The 18,807-nt window shown below is 32.8% G+C and overlaps 2 protein-coding genes across 2 annotated transcripts; both read left to right on the top strand.

The window, feature by feature from the left end:
- The first annotated feature begins 5,233 nt into the window (after positions 1-5,233).
- LOC106709521 (E3 ubiquitin-protein ligase RNF113A) lies at positions 5,234-9,644 on the top strand. Its single transcript, XM_045682712.1, has 7 exons — positions 5,234-5,356; positions 5,894-6,042; positions 6,807-6,962; positions 7,532-7,659; positions 8,323-8,384; positions 8,848-9,034; positions 9,473-9,644. The coding sequence occupies exons 1-7, from the start codon at positions 5,263-5,265 to the stop codon at positions 9,642-9,644; spliced, it is 948 nt and encodes a 315-aa protein (XP_045538668.1). The 5' UTR covers positions 5,234-5,262.
- A 1,490-nt stretch (positions 9,645-11,134) lies between these two features.
- LOC106709503 (uncharacterized protein PB18E9.04c-like) lies at positions 11,135-16,187 on the top strand. Its single transcript, XM_045682658.1, has 5 exons — positions 11,135-11,139; positions 11,275-12,198; positions 12,334-12,546; positions 12,895-15,901; positions 16,134-16,187. Exons 1-5 carry the CDS (start codon positions 11,135-11,137, stop codon positions 16,185-16,187), a joined length of 4,203 nt encoding a protein of 1,400 aa, XP_045538614.1.
- The last annotated feature ends 2,620 nt before the right edge of the window (positions 16,188-18,807 follow it).

Genomic DNA, 18,807 nt, shown 5'->3' with positions numbered 1-18,807 from the left:
TGTCGCCATTGTTAAAACACTTGCATAAAATAATCATAAAATGTCTACCATCTCATACTATTCATTTAGAAAAAAAAAGGACAACAATTCGACGCAAGTTTTTCAATAGTTAATTTCATCGTTACGTAATAATGCGAGAACCAACAGGTCAATCGAAAACATTTAGTTGTTTTGAAAAGAGTAACATGTCTTATGAGACTCTTTAAAATATGTAACTCTTTTCGTCTAATTGATATCCATTATTAATAAGATTCTTTAAGAAAAAGTGACCTAAAAAATATAGGACTGTATTATTTTTCGTAACCATGTGGACACCGTGTAGGGCAAGCTTGTTCAAGCTAGTTGTATACTGAAGCAAGAACTGGAATGTCCTTACGACGCACGATGTTTTGCTCGAGTACGATCACTTCCAACAATAATAATAAACCTAAGCGTAAATAACTAACAATAATTTAATCTTTTGTTATTGTTCATTAAAATGTCTTTCAGATCGCTATTGATAAAAGAGGCAAAACAAAATCGTGCGTAATATAATTCACAGTTATAGATAATATTATTAATAATCTGTGTAAATCAATACTTTCTAATCTTTATTAACAAAACACTATTAAACATTCCATTTTCCAATTTTTTCTAAACTAATGTCAGTTATTTTTTTTAATCTACAAAATTACAACACAAAACATAAAATATTATAAACTGGTGTTACATAGTTTAATGGTTAATTAGTTACTTAACAAAAATGTAAAACGGATCCACAAAAAATAAACTTTAAAAACTTCTTAAATGATGATGTAAAAAGATAGCGTAGAAAAAAAACAATATTATCAAAATCGATACAAGCAAAAGGCGTCATTACAGTTTATTCGTAGATAAAACTTGTCATTAAACAATTAAAGGTTTTTAATAATCTCTAAAGATAAGAATTATTTGCAAAATACTTTTGATTTAAAAACGTATTGACCAATGATTACTGAAGCGGTCTAGAGGTCAACGTACACCGTCGTGTTCGTCCCTGTCAAGGCCCAACGTCCCAATCTCCCAACGCAGGTGTACAATGCCAGGAAATAACGTGTTTCACAAGTTGTAGAATAAATATAGCAGCAGGGATTTATTGAAAACTGTACAATTTCGTTAGTAGTCTATGAGAAAAACCTTTGGGAATCCCTGGAATAGATCTTTATTTGCGAGTATGTAATAATAACTTTTTTTGGCAGATGGGATTGTACGAAGGGACATAGTGCTTCACTTATTACACAAAATATTAAAAAACAAATCACCAATACGCTTCTATTCTGGTCGTGGTATTACCCGGACAAGACGACCTTTTCTTTCACATGTCAATGTATTTTTTTGTTTGTTATTGATACGTTAAAAATTTTCCACCACTAGATAACAGAAGTATGTAAAAGATAAGCGGAACTTGTGCTTGTTTTTCCCAGATTAATTGCAAACTTTAGAAAACGGATCAGAGGGTTACATCATATTAATAACAAATATGTGTAGGGCTGCCACGTCTTCGGGCTTGTATCAAATATTTCAAATTTTCATGGTACATATTTTTCAGCACACTAGCTAAGTGTGAAACAAGTCACTCGATAAATTTATTTAAATGCTCGTGAGAAATTAGTATAAGTTATAAAAACGACTACACTTCTATTCTTACTTAATAATCTCACTCATATTATAAACGCGAAAGGTTAGATGAATGGGCAGATGGCTGTTTGTTTGAAGGTATCTTCGAAACGACTGAACGGATCTTTATGAAATTTGGCACAGATTTAGAACATAGTCTGAAAGAAAACATGGGCTGCTTATTAAGATTTAAATTCCGTGCGGATGGAGTCGCGAGCGACAGCTAGTTAGTTTATAAATCACTAGATATCATTACTCCACGATTGGAAAGCCACCGGCAGTCGTTATTTTTTTTTTCAAAGTTAGCTGCCCTATACGTGATATTAAAACGAAGATCTGTGGGTCTATCACGAATATTTATGACAATCTACATCGTATCGTCATCGAAAGCTATCGGGCGTACAGTAAGCCGAAAATCTCATACTAATTTGGACATAATTGAAGATGACAAAACGTAGGCGAATGTCACGAATATCCGTGATAGGCCCATTGATAACGATTACAATCGACACGCCCGCAATCTTCGCGAAAACAATAATCGCGCCATTTTAGTGGCATTTAATGATAAATGATAATAGGTATACGCCCTCGCGGTTGCTACGTGAAGTGTGTAATTCAAACAAAAGACACGTGAACTTTCAATGCCAATACTTAATCTATACTTACTATAGTGCGACAAATTTGACCCGGTGAGAGGCGCTGTTATCTCTATAACTAAAATGGACATAAAAAAACTCATTCATTTAAACATTGATTCTGTGCAGATGAATAGAAGCCACAGACTAGTATGAATGGCTGAAGAAGTGGAGATGATTCCTTATTCCTTATCCCGTGATCTCTATTAACCTTTATATCTGAATTTACTCCCTTCTTATTAATCCTCTTTCACACCAACCATCGATACTTTCTTCAAACTTCTTCTACCTTTGTAACAATCCACGTCTTATGTGTAAATCACCTCTTTGTACAATATGTTCTTACCACGCTAATCTTTTGACTTGTAACTGTAGTTTCGAATTCCGCACTGAGCCAATTTGTTTAACTTTGTTCTAGTCACATCTGACTTAGGGTAGGCTCTGATTCCTCGCTAAGCTGACCTTTTGCTTCTCAATTTCTCCATAACTGGCACAACTTATCTTCCTTTAATATACTCATTCTTAATTTTTTGTTACATGTCACGGAAAATCCAGTTTAAACCAGATATCAATATTGATGAATTTCGAAAAATGACCAAAGATATTGCAGTGACAAAGTTTATCAATACACTGGATCGAACTGAAAATGTGTCAGTTATTGTGACATAAAGCAGTTTTAGTTATAAATATGTAGACAATAGGTTAAGGGCAAGGGCCCAAGACTTAATTTATAGGTAATAAAAAAATAAAAGTTCGTTTTATAGTCTGTAACAATATTATTGTTGAAAAATTGTTAAACTTTTTTTTATCTATCTTATTTGTATTTTATATTCAAAATTAACACTAAAGTGTTGTTACAACTATTAATGTGTTAATTACAATGATGTAATTAAATGTTTATTTTGCATCACAATTTTCTCTTGTCATAAATTTAACATAAAATATTAAATACTAGCTGTCGCTACTCCGTCCGCGCGGAATTAAAAAAACTTCATTAGCTTAAGTGTGTTATTGGTGAGTTTAAAAAAATTGTACAATGTCAATTAATAATTTCTTTCCAACGGTTGCTACTTTTAACATTCAACATTCTTTTGTTAGAAAACACAACATTAAATTTCTTTTTTCTTCCAGATTCTATGTCAAAAGCATTTTAAAAAATAAATCCCGTACTTGAAAGTTTTTTCCGTTACGCTTTCGACTAAACGTTCAATTTTGAAATGAAGTTTTTTCTTTAATTGGCTAATGGATATAAGACATTTTGTAGTTAAGAAATTCCAATAACTCGAACTCAAAAGTGGTATACCATTTTCTAAACGAGAACTGATTCCTGAATAGATTAAAAAGGCATATGTCAACAAGACAATCTCGTTACTTATAACGTTTTAGAATAAACGAAAATCATCGCAAAAGTAGTATACTATTTTTCGCGCCGATTATCCAAAATGGCGTAAGTGCACAAAAGAAGCAATGTTTTCGGCCATTTTAAACTTACGATGTAAAATACGTGCGTGATAAGTGTTTCAATTTGCGTTGTTTTATATAGGTGAGCGCGGTTTCAACGCGATCGGAATTTTTTTTATGTTTTGCTTACGTAGGGTTGCCAAAATATGTAATTATATGGTGAAAAAAGTTAAGTCTATTTTGTCAAAGAGAATGGAGTAATGATTAAATCTTACTAATATTGTAAATGCGAATGTTTAGACAGATGGATGGATGGATAGATGGATATTTTTTTATTTCCGTGCGGACGGACTCGCGGGCGACAGCTAGTAAATAATATGTGTTATATGAAATTTTAATGAATTTACAGAAAACATAAACTTATGAAAGCTGAATAAATTAATGATAGTAAAATAACAACATGTTAATAAGTTGCATTATTTTTTGACAGCCCTAATTTTTACCTACAAAATAAAATAATTCCCGAACACTTTAGATAGTCACAGGCTAGCAATTCAAGGGTAATGAGATAATTTAAGCTATATATTGATAATTAATTATTTCAAAAACATTAACTATCACTGATTTTTTTATTCAAAATCATTAATTAAGATACAATCCTCTGTCATATGTTATAGAGCCTACATGTTTTTAATTTATTTTTTTATTATATTATTTTACATAAAAAGCATGAGATGCTTGTATAAGATCTAGGAGCGGTCAAAGAATTCATATCAATATCAGCCAAGGTGCAAAAGAAAGCATAGATAGGACTTCAAGGATGTTACATGTAACAAGATAATTTCTTATTATGCCATTATCTAGTTACACGTAAAATTTTTCAACGTCCTTAGTATGTTATCTTGACTGATATAATATGTTTTTGTTAACTTTATATTATTTATTAAGGAAAAACTTTAAGTAGGATAATTATGTACTAATAATAATTATGTTTTTCTGAAGGTATTTATTGGAAGTTCAGTACGCAAAAACAATACGATTCACGACGACCATTGGTTTCTGAGACCAAGATCTCTGTATTAAAACTCTAGTTATCTTTGAGAAAACAGTGATAAACCTGTTTTAACGAACATTTTGGTCTCAGAAACCCACACTAAGAGATTGCCCAAGTAACTATTAAAGGATTTAAATAGCTAAGGCAGTAAGGGTAAGAGCAGCGGGAAATTCACATTGTATTTTTAGATATTTTTTTTATGTTTTATCGTTGTTGTTTTTTTTGTTTAAAGTATATGTACTCATATCAATATTTATTATATTTTTTGAATCATATTGTAAAAATTAGTTATTTTCAAAAACATATTAATGTACAAAAGTTTATGTTCACAATTGCAATTTTTCTAACATTTAATATTTCTGAACGCAACTCAAAACATCACCTATTAATTTAAAATTAAAATGACATTTGACAAGTAAACAATACAATTTGATAAGTTGTAAACAAAATAAATTTAGAATCGTACTTATTCCGTACCGTAGTTATCTAGTGGAAAAATTATTTTTTTACATTTAAATATATTTTTATTATTACAATATGTCGGATGTAGAAGTTGAAATCCCAACGACATTTAAAAAAAGAAATATCAAGAACAGAGGTGGAAGGAAACGTAAAACATCAAGTTCTGAAGGTAAATAACAGTATATATCCTCAAAGCCATTTATGTCATACATTTTTCATTGGTTGCAACTATTATATTATACAAGTCGACATACAATTTGCTTGTAGTTTCATAACCTAGAAATGTAATAAATTTAACAGTTACAATAAGAATACTAGATGCAGCATTAACTGCTACACGAAGACGCTATTTAATAGATGCAATACCACGACCACACAGAAGACAGGTGTGAAGAGGAAGTAATTCTACATTTCATCTGATGAGTGCTGATGCTGTATGCCGAATTCTAATCCAATTTTTCTTCCCACCCTTCTATATAAGTAATACTTCTATACTAATATTCAAAAATGTAATGGTTTGTATTTTTTAATGTAATTAATAAACTCAAAAACTACTTTGCCATTAGTAAGCTATATCATCACTGTATGTATATTTATTACAGATTTTTTTTTTTAATTCCATGATGATGAAGTAGCGGGCTAAAGATACTTTTTTATAAGTCAAATGTGAGAATTTAATACTATGAAAGTCTTATTAATATTTCAGAAAAGAACAGTTCAGATTCAGATGAACAAACTGTGGTGCTACCAACTAAGAGGCCACAGAAGCCTAACCCTAATATACAGTCAACAGGAGGGCCAAAACGACAAAAACCAGAGCTGGAAGACAGTGATAGCAACAGTGATGAAGATAAGGTATGTTGGTACTTCATATGTTCAGTGTCAAAAAATGACCTTGGAAGTTCACTTTTAAACAATTAAATCATCATCAGCTCACAAAATGTACCAACTTAGTGACTCGAACTTACTCTAAGTTAGGGAGGGGGCATAGTCAACCATGCTAGTCCAGTGTAGGTTGACTTCACACATATCTATGAATTTCTTCTCAGATATTGCATCACAATGTTGTCCTTCACAAGAACATCAGATAAATTTTAGTATGGAAGTAACATGGAATGTGTTAATGCAATTTTACATCATTTGGTTAGTCAGCAGTAAGAGAAGTCACATTTATGTATTTTTTTATTCATAACTAGCTGTCGCCCGCGAGTTCGTCTGCGCGGAATTAAAAAAAACTTTATGTAGCCTATATGTTCTTCCAGACTATGTTTTATATCTATACCAAATTTCAATAAGCCTTTCTGGAGATACCTTCAAACAAACATCATTATCCATCCATCCATTTAAATTTATTAAATTTTTTTCTGTCATAAGAAGCTTCTCCTGACAATAACAAACACAACAAAAAAAGTGAAAACGGCTGGACGTTCACGCGTCATGGCGTGACCAAAGGATATAGGGATCATTTTTATATGTATAGATTGCTAGAAAAAATATTATTTAAAAGTAACATAATATATAGGAATAGTTTCTGGTATGATGATTGTACATTATGTGTTTTACTCTTTTAATTAAACAAAAACAGTGTTCTAACATGTTTCTGCAAAATCTGTTTCCAGATTTCCAAATCTCGTACAACTTTATCTGTGCAACAACAACGTGAGAATGCCACCGCAACATATGAATTAGACACAGAAAGGGATAAAGATGCACAAGCTATATTTGAAAAGGCGCAAAAAATTAACGAAGAATTGAAAGGACAAGCTGACGATAAGGTAATCTTTAATGAGCAAATTATGTATTTAGTAGAAGACAGTGGAAACAATTTTACATTTCGCCTCATGTTTGTGGTGCCGGAGGCCTAATTTTAGTCCTTGTTCGGGGACCATGTTCAAGGGGTGGGAAGGGGAAGTGGCTTTAATGGAGGTGGGGATACAGGAAGAGGATATATCCTCTTTTTGTGCGTCCCCTCCTCTGTCGATTACAGGTAGGTATCGCTTCTGGAATTGTGGATGTCTATGGGCAACGGTCACTTTGCTATTTGGACAAATTCAAATAGCCTCTTGCATGTCTACCACCTTTTGCTGCAATAGTACTTCAAATTATATTTTTGTGGTAACATTGATGTTTAACCATTTCTTTCCAACTAATATAGTAAAATGACTAAAAACTAATACATAGGTAAAATGGAAAATAAGCAAGCAAGCCTATAAATAAATACGAAGAAATAACCAAGTTCTCTTCTCTGTCTGCAATATCATAAAAGGTTGTAGATACTTGCTGTTAATGGACAGAGGAGGGGACTTTAATGTCCTGTGTGACAAGCTTTTTTAATATTTTGTAGGTGTACCGAGGTATCAACAACTATGCTCAATATTATAAAAAACGTGACACAGCTGCGGGTAATGCTAGCTCAGGACTCGTCAGGAAAGGTCCAATTAGAGCTCCCGCTAACTTAAGGGCTACCGTCAGGTATATTTAATACAAAGTAAACATCCTCTCTTTTTGGTATCGTCAGCTGTAGAACTCTTTTAGAGCTCACCAGCATTTCTAATGTAATTTTTCAAAAATTATACTGTGTACAAAGCTTAAATCTATATATATATATAAAAGAAAGTCGTGTTAGTTACACTATTTATAACTCAAGATCGGTTGAACTGATTTAGCTGAAAATTGATGGGGAGGTAGCTTAGAACTAGGAGACGGACATAGAAACTTTTTTATTTTGTGTGTATTTTTTTTTATTCCGCTCGGACGGAATCGCGGGTAAAAGCTAGTAAAGAAATAAATAAATAATTATTAAACTGCTGGAATAAGTTGGATGCCTTTGGCCAAGGACAGAGAAAGATGGAAAAGGATGGAGGAGACTTTTACCCAATAGGAGATCAAATAACAAATAAAAGATGAAAAATTAGTTTATATAATCTGTTTTATATTTATTGCATTGTTAAGTGGAAAATAAAGTTTAAATTAATAAACAAATTGTTTAAAATTAAATTTTGATTAATATTTAATCTATATTTTTAGTTTTTTTTTTTGCAAAACTGACAGTAGTTATTTGAGATTAAAGGTGTAATGTACGTTACGTATATAATTTGTTTATATATAAAAATTTAAATGTATTTAATTCAACAGATGGGATTATCAGCCTGATATTTGTAAGGATTACAAAGAAACCGGCTTCTGTGGATTTGGAGGTTTGTAAATTAATAAATACATAATCACAGAATAAATGTATTAGGAATTTTTGTTATAATCTATTTATTGTTATATAGAGGAAAGATTTTTTATTTTTGTATGTTACGAATAAACTCAAAAACTATTGGACGGATTTTATATATTCTTTTATCATTAGAAAGCTACATTATCACTGTGTAACATAGGCTATATTTATTACTAGATTTTTTTTAATTCAATGCAAAAGCTTGTTGTTTATAGTTTTTTTTTTTTAATTTTAAATATGTCCGTTTCTTTGTAAATGACAATGTTTGAATTTGAATTGTTTATTTTATATGCTTTCCAATTTGACAGTTTTTTTTTTTACTTTATTTTTTAAAGTATAGGAAACGTAGCCTTTTCAGTCTTATGTCAAGATAATTTGTTTTTTTTTATACCATCCAATGTTACTTTTACTGAAAGAGTAGAATTTTTTTTTTTTAGATTCGTGCAAGTTTCTCCATGATCGGTCAGATTACAAGCACGGCTGGCAATTAGAGAGGGAGGAACTGGAAGGGGGAGGGGCTAAAGAGGGAGGGGATGACTCCGATTATGAGATACATAGTGACGATGAACTGCCATTCAAGTGTTTCATATGCAGGGAAAGTTTCACAGATCCTGTTGTAACTAAGTAAGTCACATGCCCGGTTTATACGATTCCAGTCCAGCGTTCGAATCCAGTACTGAACAATTGGTGAAATATAAAACTACATTGGAACACATTGATTTGTATTGAGATGAAGGTTTCTTTTACTAGGGTTTTGTCAATTTTGGAATTATACATTGACTTTATTCAATATAATGTGAAAATAAGAAAAAAATTAAACAAAAAAATGTTTTTTACATTGTACTAGCTGTCGCCCTCGACTTCGTCAGCGCGGGATTAAAAAATGTAATAGTCTATGTGTTCTTCCAGACCATCTGTGTCAAAGATCCGTTGAACCATTCCGGAGATACCTTCAAACATCCATCCATCTAAACATTCACATTTATAATATTAGTAAGATTAATAACTATCTTATTTCTTTAAGTTTGAATAAAATTTTTCATAAATGTGTTTAATTTCTAGATGTAAACATTACTTCTGTGAGAAATGCGCGTTAGATAACTACAAGAAATCCTCACGTTGTTATATATGTAATACACAAACTAGCGGTGTTTTCAATCCGGCCAAGGAACTGGAAGCCAAGATAAAGAGAAGAGAAGAAGAAAGAAGTGATGATGATGATGATGATGATTGATTAATTTTAAGGTTATTTAAATAAAAAATTTGATTACTATTTTGTGTATGATTCAATGATTTCTTGACGAAATCTAGTAAATTGTATCCATTCTTTCGAAATACAACTAAAACAGGAGTAAAAATAGTTTGTACAAACTAAAAACATACGTTAATCATTTAATTTTTTTATCGTTCCAATCCGTTACCATGGAAACCATTTTAGTAAGAATTTTTTCTGTTGAAACACTAAAAAAGTATATTGCCATCCCTTTCATTTACTTGGGAAAAGAAAGAGATAACTATATGTACTAGAGTTTCGATATTAAAAATCCACGGAAAGAAACACGTGTTTCATGTTCAAGGAAAATGAAACATGCTGTATACACCGTATCTATACAATCGCTATTTACCTAAAAAGTCATGACAAATCATATTATAAAATATTACCAATCAATTACCACGGTAATTATTATAGTTTAAGTTATTAGTTTAATTTAGAGCATTACGCACCGCCATTGCGTTCATTACAACTGAGGTGGATTTGAGAGACCCATGCTGAGGAATGGGTGAGTAAAAACAATTTTTGTAAAAAATTTGCCGTCCCTATCTTACATTATAGGTTAGATAGAGATGTGGGATTATCGATATTACAGAATTAAATGCAACACTAAAAAAAAATTAAAAATATAATTTAATTAGTGATTTTTTTTTGTTTGTAAAAATATAAATCAGTTATTCATCAATTTAAAAGATAAAAAGCGTGAGGTCTTTAAAAGTCTGTGTAGAACGAAACATATTTCGCACTCACTCGCACCTTATGGCAATGCATAGTGATGACTAACATTCGTAATGCATTTTTATCGATAAATAATTTATCTAGTTTCTTTAACTCTTTTGTGTTTGGTAAATGCTCTTTATGTATAAGGCATTAAGGTACTAATTTGCATGCACTCTACAGAGCTAATATTTCTTCTCCTGACACTTATCCCCAAAGTCCTGGGGGACTTATGCTCGGGTCTGCAGTCCGCCGTACTCTCTCACCCACTCTCCTGTAAAAAGTTCATTATATGCGAACAGGAACAGCTTTCAGAGCATACTTGTCCTGGAGACTTGTACTTTGACGTCATTATCAGGGTAAGTTTTAAAAATTAAGACCTTTTTTCCACTAAGTGACTAGTACGGTAGTATCGTTTAAAGAATTTGCTTATAGTAGCAGTCACAAAACTAATAGTGTTGGTGGAAAATTTGTCTAACTGCAGAGAATATAAGTAGACCCGTCTTTTGAAGTGATGATAGTAGAGAAAGAGAGTCAAAAGGCAAAAGTGGGAGTGAATGTTTAAAGTTGTATGTTCTATACACCTTTTGGTGACCATACTCAAATAGCCTCCTAGAGAGTTTTGATGGGCAATAAGTTTATGTGTATGACGTAATTGGTGTCGATTATATAATAAAAAAAAATATGCATTTATGGTAGCAGAAGTAATTAAACTGTATCAAATTAATAATAGAATGACGTCAGTATAAATTGTATTCTTAGCTAAGGCTTATCGCATTATAGTCAGAAGATTCAAATATATTCTTTCTCCATTTTATTTGAGTGACTAATGCATAAAATATTCGTTGTAAAATGAACTCTATCAATTGATCAGTTTCTATTATTTTAAATATGGTGTCCTTTTTTATTTTCAGAGTTGCATTCTACATTCCTTGGCACATTGCGGACCAACATTATTACCAACAACGTTGACAACGCCTTTACCATACATATCTACTAAATCTACTATCCCTAGTCAATCTACTAAAGATGAATCTTTGCCTCCACTACCTACGGAGCCGATACCTTCAACGTCATGGGAAACTTTACCTCCAATAGTATCAGATAGTCCAAGTACAACAGAACTAAGTTCTTTGTCACCATCTCCTTCCCAATCGACAGTTAGTGATACCACAGATCATATTATAACATCAGAAACAAGCACTTCAAACCCAACATTCTCATCTAGTACCAATGAACCAGAAATTTCTACAGCTACAGAAACCTTTAGTACTGATTCTACCTCAAGTTCTATGGAAACTGTGTCAGATATTGACACAACTAGCAGTGAACCAATTACGCCATACATTTCTACTTCTTTTAGTACTACTTCTACTCCTTCAAATATCCAAACTGATACAACATTAACTTCAACAAGCGATATAACAGTGACGTCATCAATTCATACTATCGACTATTCTTCTAGTTCAAGTGAAACTCACACGATTCCTTTTATTTCTACCACTGGTACACCTGTTCCTCCATTCAGCGGTAGTACTGAGTCCTCTGAAACTGGTTTACCAAGCTCCACTTCCATTGTGCCCTCAAGTTCATCAATAACGACATCATCAGACATCGTAACAAATACCGGATCTGTTATAACTTCTGAATCGACAGATTTTACTTTACCACCGATTTCTACAATATCAGATATTGTAACAACCAGTGATGCTGTTGTAACATCTGAATATACAGATTTTACTTCATCGCCAATTTCTACATCTTCTGATATTGTAACAAATACTGAATCCCATGAAACATCTGAAATAACAGATTTTACTTCAGCCCCAATTTCAACAACATCCGACACTGTACCATCTGAATCGACAGATTTTACATTACCACCGATTTCTACATCATCAGATATTGTAACAACCAGTGATGCCGTCGTAACATCTGAATCAACAGATTTTACTTCAGCCCCAATTTCAACAACATCCGATACTGTGACATCTGAATCGACAGATTTTACATTACCACCGATTTCTACATCATCGGATATTGTAACAACCAGTGATGCTGTTGTAACATCTGAATATACAGATTTTACTTCATCGCCAATTTCTACATCTTCTGATATTGTAACAAATACTGAATCCCATGAAACATCTGAAATAACAGATTTTACTTCAGCCCCAATTTCAACAACATCCGATACTGTACCATCTGAATCGACAGATTTTACATTACCACCGATTTCTACAATATCAGATATTGTAACAACCAGTGATGCTGTTGTAACATCTGAATATACAGGTTTTACTTCATCGCCAATTTCTACATCTTCTGATATTGTAACAAATACTGAATCCCATGAAACATCTGAAATAACAGATTTTACTTCAGCCCCAATTTCAACAACATCCGATACTGTACCATCTGAATCGACAGATTTTACATTACCACCGATTTCTACATCATCAGATATTGTAACAACCAGTGATGCCGTCGTAACATCTGAATCAACAGATTTTACTTCAGCCCCAATTTCAACAACATCCGATACTGTGACATCTGAATCGACAGATTTTACATTACCACCGATTTCTACATCATCGGATATTGTAACAACCAGTGATACCGTTGTAACATCTGAATCGAAAGATTTTACTTCATCGCCAATTTCTACATCTTCTGATATTGTAACAAATACTGAATCCCATGAAACATCTGAATCAACAGATTTTACTTCAGCCCCAATGTCAACAACATCCGATACTGTAACATCTGAATCGACAGATTTTACTTCATCGCCAATTTCTACACATTCAGATATTGTAACAACCAGTGATGCCGTTGTAACATCTGAATCAACAGATTTTACTTCATCGCCAATTTCTACATCTTCTGATATTGTAACAAATACCGAATCCCATGAAACATCTGAATCAACAGATTTTACTTCAACCCCTATTTCAACAATATCCGATACTGTACCATCTGAATCGACAGATTTTACATTACCACCGATTTCTACATCATCGGATATTGTAACAACCAGTGATGCCGTTGTAACATCTGAATCTACAGATTTTACTTCATCGCCAATTTCTACATCTTCTGATATTGTAACATCTGAATCAACAGATTTTACATTACCACCGATTTCTACATCATCGGATATTGTAACAACCAGTGATACCGTTGTAACATCTGAATCGAAAGATTTTACTTCATCGCCAATTTCTACACATTCAGATATTATAACAACCAGTGATGCCGTTGTAACATCTGAATCAACAGATTTTACTTCATCGCCAATTTCTACATCTTCTGATATTGTAACAAATACCGAATCCAATGAAACATCTGAATCAACAGATTTTACTTCAACCCCTATTTCAACAATATCCGATACTGTACCATCTGAATCGACAGATTTTACATTACCACCGATTTCTACATCATCAGATATTGTAACAACCAGTGATGCCGTCGTAACATCTGAATCAACAGATTTTACTTCAGCCCCAATTTCAACAACATCCGATACTGTGACATCTGAATCGACAGATTTTACATTACCACCGATTTCTACATCATCGGATATTGTAACAACCAATGATGCCGTTGTAACATCTGAATCTACAGATTTTACTTCATCGCCAATTTCTACATCTTCTGATATTGTAACATCTGAATCGACAGATTTTACATTACCACCGATTTCTACATCATCGGATATTGTAACAACCAGTGATGCTGTTGTAACGTCTGAATCTACAGAGTTTACTTCAGCCCCAATTTCCACAACATCCGATACTGTAACATCTGAATCGACAGATTTTACTTTACTACCGATTTCTACATCATCAGATATTGTAACAACCAGTGATGCCGTTGTAACATCTGAATCGACAGATTTTACATTACCGCCGATTTCTACATCATCGGATATTGTAACAACCAGTGATGCTGTTGTAACATCTGAATCTACAGAGTTTACTTCATCGTCAATTTCTACATCTTCTGATATTGTAACATCTGAATCGACAGATTTTACATTACCACCGCTTTCTACATCATCAGATATTGTAACAACCAGTGATGCCGTTGTCACATCTGAATCTACAGATTTTACTTATTCACCTAATTCTACATCTTCTGATATTGTAACAAATACTGAAACCCATGAGACATCTGAATTGACATCTTCTTTGACACCAATTTCTACATCTTCGGATATTGTAACATCAGAAACGACACATTTTACTTTACCGCCAATTTCTACATCATCCGATTTATCGACAAGTACCGTATCAGAAAATACGCCTGAATCTTATTCTAGTACTTCCTGGTACCCCAGCAGTTACTCAAGCTCGCCTGCAACGAATACCGAAGAGCCAAGTACTACACCCACTAATCCTTGGGAAAGTCTTCCACCCTTCACACCTGCTACAGTTAATACTGCAACTGACAGTGTCATAAGTACTTATATACCTAGTTCTACATTAACAGTCTTGCCCTCAACAAAAATCTCTGTAACATACAGTGACGAAACAAGCCCTACTTCGTCAAGAACATGGGAAACTTTACCATATTCACAATCAACTCATCCGATTTATACGGAAACAGCATCACCTCCTACTATGCACTCAAGTACTTTTAGTAGTCCTGAAACTACGCAATCTAATTATCCAACGATTCCCATATCAAGCTCATACCAAACAACAATATCCGAAAATACATCTGGTAGTGAAACATTTCCCGATAGTTCAATACATTCTACATTTTCTACAAACAATATATTCGAAACTACGACCTCTGTAACGTCAGAAAGTAATGTCATAACTTCCACAACCTACAATCCTACATCATTTAAACCATTTTCAGATACCACAATCAATTCTAATATTACCTCTTCTACAAATATCCCTACAGAATTTACTTCGGAAACTTCATTATCTACCAAATTCCCTACCGAATCAACACTTATAACAGGACCAAGTAATTTAACTACATCTTATCCATTCTCATCTACTTCAGAATCAATTACCACTGAAACTGTAGTAAGTGATATTACCTCATCTACAAATATAATTGATACAACAACGTATACAGCTGAGACAGAAATAATTACGACATTATCGCCTGATATAAGCTCTATTCCACCAATCACAACATCGACTTTTGCACCAATCACGACGCAAGTACCGACAGACTTTACAACATCAACAAATCCATCAACTGAACCAGAAGGAAGTCCATTACCACCAATTACTATCTCAACATCAGAAACATCTGCATATCCTCTTCCCCCTATTTCTACCAGCAATGTACCAACTCTCCCCCCACAAACAACAACTATAGCTCCACCAACTACAACCTTCCAACCTTGTCATCCCTATAGATATTATACCGTAGCCAACCCTGAAAATACAAGAACCTTTTATTACTGCGTTTATGGTACAAAATATCTATTCTGGTGTCCATATAATTATGAATTCGATCCTATAAAACACGTAAGTATTTCTATATTTTCATGCATTTTATTTAGAGTTCTGTGATGAAAAAATTTGATGTAATATAACTAAAACTGGTAGTTTACTATAGAATAAGGACTAAAGGCATAAATCACCTCTAATTGAGGTACTATTTGCTCTAGGTAAAAAAGAGAACAGCGTTCATTATTCGAAAAATCATGGTCAGTTTACTCTTTAAAACTTTTTTGACCTATTTGTGTATTCTTTACAGATATGCACACAGCCAGAGGATTGCGAATGTAGACACACGAACACAAATAATTAAAATTTACAAATTCAAAATATTGACATATATTCACTGTTAATGCGTATAATATTAGACTTTTGGAATTATTATTTTCAACATTTGTAAATAAATTTATTGAAATTTGTTACATTCTTTTATTTTAATTATAATATTAACTTTTCTGTATAGTACTTTAAATTAAAATAGATTAATGTATATTAATTATTAACGCATTTGAAGATTACAAGTCAACAACTATTAACTATTATCTTTGAGTCCATTAATATCTACCTACAAAACATCGTGATGCAACCTGCACATATCTAAGAAGAAATTCAAAGATATGTGTCAAGTTAACCAATCCGCAGTGAGAGAGCTTGATTGACTGCGGCCTAGTCACTCCTAACTTGGGGTAAGCTCCGAGCCCCTCAGTGGGGACGTATAGTGAGCTGATGATGATAAATATCTAGCTACACTGACCTATTCCATAGTTATCTATAACATTAAAAGACAGAAATATAATATAACCAATAACTTTTACCGTAGAAAACGATATACATTTACTGACCAAGAAATATCTGTAAAACTCAGACCAATGACTAATGCATTAACCATTATTTTTGTGTGAAGAAGAATTGAACTAAATAAAGATACCCCTCGGTATTTATTAAGGCGGGAGTAGTGGACCTTACTTAATGCGGTTTTTAACACTAAATCTACACGAGGGACATGAAATAACGGGTTCAGTTCGTATTAATTTATATTTATGTACTAGAACCTTCACTTAAACTACTAACACTAAAACTATTGATATGGTAGTACATCAGATATGATGCTCCTCACGATGCCATGTCCTCTCAAATCCGCCCCTGTAGATTTTTTCAACGATTGAAACAGATTCGACCGTATGTTAAGTGCATACATTCTTATTCGTATTTTTTCCTCAGACGTGGTGTTTTTTTATATTGAATAAACTAGCGCTTGACCACGATCCCACCTGATGTTAAGTCACGTTTGATTTGTCAATAATTACGTTTTTAGGTGCATGTTCCCACGTGATAGTTGCACGCGCTTAGGTACATTTAGTTGCACAATAATAACAATGTTTCAAATAATCGGTTGTGACGTACCAACCGATACAAGAAATATGACGTCATAAACCTCTGACGTCACGGATTTTTTTACAATTACGGAAATACAGTATGTTATAACTTTATGCTTATCTGATTTTTTCCAATGAATTTTTTTATATAGCTATCTAATCCCAATTTAAATGAACTTATGATCACAATCCTATTTATTTTAAACTAGCTTTTACCCGCGTCTCCGTCCGCGCGGAATAAAAAAATAGAAAACGGGGTAAAAATTATCCTATGTCCGTTTCCTGGTTCTAAGCTACCTGCCCACCAATTTTCAGTCAAATCGATTCAGCCGTTCTTGAGTTATAAATAGTGTAACTAACACGACTTTCTTTTATATATATAGATAAAATGATCTTCGAATAGATACCTAAAAGGTAAAAGCTTATACACATTTCTTCTGACGGTATGTTATTAAGCGTACAAAATTAAATCTGGCGAATAGTTCCGTCAATCCTTTGCTGTAATGAAAAGTATTCAAATAGCTTCAAGCACACATAATACTCGTCTTTTTCATTAAAAGTATAATTGAATTTCATTCTTTATGTTTGATTTTCAGTACATACATAGTATTAGTCTTTTAAAATATTTCAGAGGCCCAAAATGATGGGCGCGCTGCGCAGTGCTTACCCCCCCGCATCCTGAGATACCCAGGTACACTTAAAATTGCGCAGAGATATCTGAAAACCTTAATAGCATTGTGATGTAAAAAAATCAAATCTTTTACCTTAGTTACAAAGAATTTTTCCACCGTTGATCGTAACAGCGAATCTAGACTTGCCATAGAAATAATAATAACCGTTAAATTGTTCTGTATTCAAGATAGCATTGTTATAAATACGAATTAACGATGGTGATTGTGTAAAACAAACGCGATTACATCTGCTCTAATAATTAGAGGTGATAGTTTGTTGCAGACCTTGTTGTTTGAGGAACGTAGAGAAATGCAGTGCTTACCCGGTAAGTACAACTTACGAATAACTTAAGATTTACCTCAGTCCAAAATTTCTTACGCAGATACTTTCTTCAAATAAAGTGTCTTTACCACAGGCCTTATTAAGACAGTGCAGATCTACTGCTATTGTACTTTCACTACCAATTCAATCAAGTTTTCAAATAATATTACATACATAGATATTGTAAGCAACAGCCTTCTCTTGTCATAAAGATAAAATAGCGATTTCGCTCTATAAAATAAAAAAAATACTAATAAAATTACTAATTTTCAGTGATCCTCCTTTTAATATCATCTGTCTACACCTCTGATGAAGTATATAGTGAAGAACAAAGTGATAATGACGAAGTAAGTATGAAGTAAAATGAAATATGGAAATAAATATATTCAATAAAAAAAGATATTTTGCATCAATAGCATTAGTTTTTATAATACCAAAAAAACATAACATGACATGAAAAGTATTATAAGTTTATACACACGCAAACAAAAGATAAACGATTTAAGTTGAAAGAAAGAAAGAAAGAAAGAAAGAAAGAAAGCAAAAATCAAAATTGAAACATTC

This window comes from Papilio machaon, chromosome 19, assembly GCF_912999745.1.
Source record: "Papilio machaon chromosome 19, ilPapMach1.1, whole genome shotgun sequence".
NCBI lineage: Eukaryota > Metazoa > Arthropoda > Insecta > Lepidoptera > Papilionidae > Papilio > Papilio machaon.
This window is presented reverse-complemented; position numbering and strand designations above follow the sequence as displayed.

Excerpts from the sequence above, each read along its gene's own strand:
- LOC106709503 (XM_045682658.1), top strand. Across the intron at positions 12,199-12,333 it reads AATACTGAATCCCATGAAAC|ATCTGAATCAACAGATTTTA; the intron begins ATCTGAAATAAC and ends TGCCGTCGTAAC. Across the intron at positions 15,902-16,133 it reads AATTCGATCCTATAAAACAC|ATATGCACACAGCCAGAGGA; the intron begins GTAAGTATTTCT and ends TATTCTTTACAG.
- LOC106709521 (XM_045682712.1), top strand. The coding sequence starts at position 5,263 with ATGTCGGATGTAGAAGTTGAAATCCCAACGACATTTAAAAAAAGAAAT. Across the intron at positions 5,357-5,893 it reads TAAAACATCAAGTTCTGAAG|AAAAGAACAGTTCAGATTCA; the intron begins GTAAATAACAGT and ends TTAATATTTCAG. Across the intron at positions 7,660-8,322 it reads AACTTAAGGGCTACCGTCAG|ATGGGATTATCAGCCTGATA; the intron begins GTATATTTAATA and ends TTAATTCAACAG.